This window comes from Coffea eugenioides, chromosome 1 (genome assembly GCF_003713205.1).
Source record: "Coffea eugenioides isolate CCC68of chromosome 1, Ceug_1.0, whole genome shotgun sequence".
Classification (NCBI taxonomy): Eukaryota; Viridiplantae; Streptophyta; class Magnoliopsida; order Gentianales; family Rubiaceae; genus Coffea; species Coffea eugenioides.
The window spans coordinates 6311582-6316279 of record NC_040035.1 but is presented as its reverse complement, the minus strand read 5'-3'; the positions used below and the strand labels follow the sequence as shown (position 1 = coordinate 6316279).

Below are 4698 nucleotides of genomic sequence, written 5' to 3'. Positions count from 1 at the left end.
TCATCATCCTTAGAGTAATCCCGCGCGAATTAAGTGTTTCCGTTATCATCAGAGACTCTCCAAAGAAAATAATGAACAATCGTTTTTTTTTTTTTTTTTCCAAATGCAGGAAAACAAAATAATAGCAATAGATTTGAGGCCGAAGCCGTTTTGTATCTTGTCCCTTCTTGCTATCCTTCTCTTCCGTCAAACTCAAGCTAAAAAGACTTCCTAATAGTCTAGAATCCTAGTCTATATGAACTTTTCTAATCTAATAGATTTCCTAATAAAAATAGTTTCCTCGTAGTACTCAACTACTAAATAGAAAAAGGCAATAATTATTCCAGCCTAGCTTCGGACATGGAATTCACCATTCTTTGGAAACTGCCACCGTACACGTGAAATCCCGACTTCTCTAGACTTGACAGTAATTCTTGAAAAATTATCCTTTTTATCACATTTTGCTCATTTTCCTACAATTGGCACCATTATACCAAATATAAGTAGAATCAATCACTTAATACAATATTTGGCTAGAATAAAAGGGGGAATAATTATAAATTAAATGACAATTTCACACCCTATCAAAGAAGTATTAAAAGGCCTGTTCATTTCACTTTGTGCACTCCAAGTTGTCCATGGTTCTTGAACCATTATATATTTTTAGTCACGATGGATTGTGTCTTATACCTGATCAGAAATGTATCAAGATCCATAATTCTTTATTTTTAACCCAATTTTAGTTTAAGGATCTGATTTGCAGTAGATATCATTACGGATTCCCCTCACTATGGTGCTGTTCATATTAGGGGACAGTATATTGCACATTTGGACCTATATTTGGACATTTTAACTCTTTCACATACCCAGAAATCCAGAGACACCCAAAAAGAAAAAAACCAGAATCTGAAAGTTGTTTACTTTCTTCATTATAAAAAATTGATAGGTCAGATAAATAACACTTTGAAATTATCAAAGAAATATCCAAAAGCTATGTGTATGATTCATTTTCGTCTGGCACTAGAAATGATTTCTGGTATGGAAGTGCAGAAGTTAGTTAGACAGGTAAAGGAATGAAAGAGATCAAATTGGATGAACCGTTTCATTTTCTGATGTGTATATATGTACAATTTTGTACAAAGGCTAATATAAACAAAATTGAGGTGCATGATATTTTAGAAACCATGCTAATTGTGGCCTAAACTAATGGTTGAGAATGTTAAGAAGGGAAACTCTAGTTTTTAGCAAAAGCCTGAACACAATTTCAAGCACCTCTGCTAATTCTTCAATGCTCGAGTCAACTTCCTCAAGTTTTTTTATTACTTCCTGGTTTGACTTCTTGTAGTTCAAGAGATCCAACTGAATTTCTATTTGTTTGATTGCTGCAATATCAGAATCTTCTTTGCTTGATGCTCTCTTCTGTTCTAATAATTTTGATACAAAGGACCAACCTTTTGGCTGTGATCCTGCCTTTGATCCAGAAAGGAAAGACAGAACATACTCCAACACTGGAAGACTAACAAGTTGAACTTCTTTGATCAAGTTAACCAAAGGGACATCTTCAGAGCCTTTGTTTACCACTGTTGAGTTGCAGTTCTCTGCTTTCTTAAGTTCTTTGTAGATTTTGCTGATCATTTTCTTCAAGTGCTTTTTGGAGATCATATATGAGCTGACTTCATGGGCCAAATCTCCACTTCTTTTCCTCCGTATAGATGACTCAAGTTCCCGCATAATTTCCTTCATCCCTGAATAGATGTCTCTGACTGCCCCACAAAGGTCCAACAGCCTGAGAGATCCATCCAAGACCTCTTCGTCCCATTTTCCGGGTCTTTCACTTGAGAAAGCCTGTTGACTCAAAGGAAGCTGAAGAACATCGTCCAGACACTCGTACAAGTTCTTAAGGCCATCCAATCTTTGGCATGCCAATGAATGCGATGTTGAGGGTGCTGCTTCTGATGACTTCAATCTTTGTAGATGTTCCTCGGCAGTCAAGATAAGAGGGTGAGATGAAGAAGGCAAACTAACGGAACGAGAATGGCTTGAGAATTTTTTATTTGGAGCAGTGGTTGCCATTTTTTCCTTTAAGCAGAAAGTAACAAATGGATGTTGAATGTTTAGATTTAAAAGCCTGTGGAGATGTTGAAAACAGAATTGCTCTCCACTTGTATATATAGGTGGTAAAGAAAACAAAAGGAATCTCATCCCCTCTTGTCTAGTTGGTTTAGCTTATTAAGTACTCTGTTTGTCCTTCGTTCTGTCTCATTGATGAAGGATCCCAGAAGAAGCATCCAGAATTGAAATCCCAATTTGCAATAGATTATTGATGCAACAACCATTTAGATCACCAGCTCTGTTTCAAGCATGATCATGCCGGTTGTTTAATTCTATTATTAAAAGCATCACATGCTGCTTGCGATGTAAATTGCTAGACCCATAGGAAATATGAATCGTTGCATGCTCGTGGACATTTTCAATTAGCCGTGCATGCGTGTTGTAGACAGTGGTTTAATCATGTTGCTTAGTCGTTGATCCAGCAATGTTCAATCATGGCCTCAGGAATAAGGAAAAAACCGCTTCTTCCTTCCTCAGGAAAAAATCATGTGCTCAGTGGGTTGATTCTAGAATAAGATGATTGCTAGCTAACACCATCATTTATCTTGTACAATACTTCAGTTTTTCATTCCCCAGTAACAAGAGCAGATGGTTGATCTGAGGAGCTAATTGAAGCATCTTGATGACAAAATGCTAGTAAATAATTTGAACTAATATCTGTCAAGATTCCTTTTGCTTGTCAGCTTCAAGAAATGTGATGAAAAGAAGGATCAATTGTTGTCTCAGTGTTAGGAGGCAGAACTATGTGCTGATCTTTTTTTTTATTTTGGGTTGGAGACATGCTTAGTTGGATAATATTCTCTGCTGCTTAGGATTTGTAAATTTGTATTTGTTTGCTGATGCTAAAGAGATTGCTGAACATCTCCAATTTTAAAGTGTATTCATACTTCAGACTTCGTTCCCCAGCAAAAATGGCCGATTCTCTAGCAAACTGCCAAAGCAGCTTGCCATACACCATCGAGCAGTTTGCCATCTAGTTCCTATCCAATGACTACTAGCCCTGAAGGTTAAAAGTCCTGTGATGCCGCCATCTCCTCAGCCTATTCGATTTCTAGCAACTTGCACAGCCTGAAACATTTGAAGAAACTTGAGAAGAACTGTTCGTCAGTCCTCAGCACTCTTGATAAAGACAGCAACCCTGTAGATGTCACAAGCTTGCTACAAGAAACAGAGCCAATTACTTTCTCAATCTTGAGATCTGTATTAACATTTGCATCAGGCACAAAGGAAAGCTCAAAGCTGAGAAGGTGGTTTTCAAGTGTGTGAATCCAAAACTTGTCCATTATGTCACGGAATAGGATGAAGAGGTTTGTGACTTGGAAAAGATTGAGATGTATTGCATGTCTTAATCAGCAACTTTGACGAGGTTAATGATGCTTTTGCTGCACAAAACATCTTGAAGCAGTTGCAGTCACTAGAATTCGCCATGCAGGTGGTTGAAGAGAATTCAGAAGAAATATTCAAGATTCTGAGAAGAGTTTCTCTTCTTAACGTACTCAACCATTAATCATACTCTGCTGATGATTTCACAGCCATACAATTTTTTCCCATTCTAGTTGAGAAATGAAAGGAATCTATTAACAGTTATACCATTATGATGACAATACACTTATATGTCTTGATGCTTGCATCTATTTCAACTTTCATAGAAAATCAGATGGATTCAACCAGAAATTTCACTCCCTTTGTTTCCCAGTTGCAAAATCAAGGATCATGGTCGATTTAATCTCTGCCGCCAAATTAGGGTAACACAATTAAAACAAATACAATGTCAAGATAAAATCGACAAAATTTGAGTCTTGGGCATTTCATGCTTTATATTTGATTCCTAGGCGCTACAGATGACTTCTCAAGAGCTTTTTATTTCACATGAAATGACTTGATTGCGGCTTCAATTACAAGCATAGGCTCATTTTCTTTTTTTGGGGGGGGTTTAATTCTGGTCCAAGTTACAAGCATAGCTAATTATTACCCGATAATGACATTTCGCATTGGTTGCAACCACTATAACAAACAATTACCGTGTATGATAACTCAATTCATCACTTAAATTTAATATATTTATATCTTAATATATTTAGACGCATTTAATAATGAAAACTTGAACATTTGAATTAATTAAATGGCATTAAATTTTGTAGATAAAACTTGCTTCCAAAACTAAGTGATAAATCATTCACTTATCACTTAATGTGACATGCACTTATATATATCAAATTTAGAATGTAACAATTCAATAATATAATGGATTCAGAGTTCAGAATTCAAATTTCATTTTTTAGACATCAATTTTATCAAACACACCCTAACTTTGCACCTTTAAATTTGACCTAATTCGCACATTGTACTCAAATTTTAATTTGGAACATTTTGCAACACGAGTTTCAATTTGGGACATTATATGCACTAAACTCTTCAACATGTCCCAGTATCGTCCAACTGTTAATATAATATAAAATATTTCCAAACTAAGGGTAAAATATCTTTTACCCTCTTGTGGTTAGCACTTTTCGATATAATCCTCTAAGGTTTCAAAAGCTATATTTAACTCCCTTATAATTTGAATTAAAGTGTCAAAGTGATGGAATTTGTATTCCATAACAAAGT

General features: G+C 35.7%; 1 protein-coding gene across 1 annotated transcript; it reads right to left on the bottom strand.

The window, feature by feature from the left end:
* Positions 1-1182: 1182 nt before the first annotated feature.
* Positions 1183-2052, bottom strand: LOC113766521. Its single transcript, XM_027310707.1, has one exon. It carries the CDS (start codon positions 2050-2052, stop codon positions 1183-1185), a length of 870 nt encoding a protein of 289 aa, XP_027166508.1.
* Between the last annotated feature and the right edge of the window lie 2646 nt (positions 2053-4698).

Excerpts from the sequence above, each read along its gene's own strand:
- LOC113766521 (XM_027310707.1), bottom strand. The coding sequence starts at position 2,052 with ATGGCAACCACTGCTCCAAATAAAAAATTCTCAAGCCATTCTCGTTCC.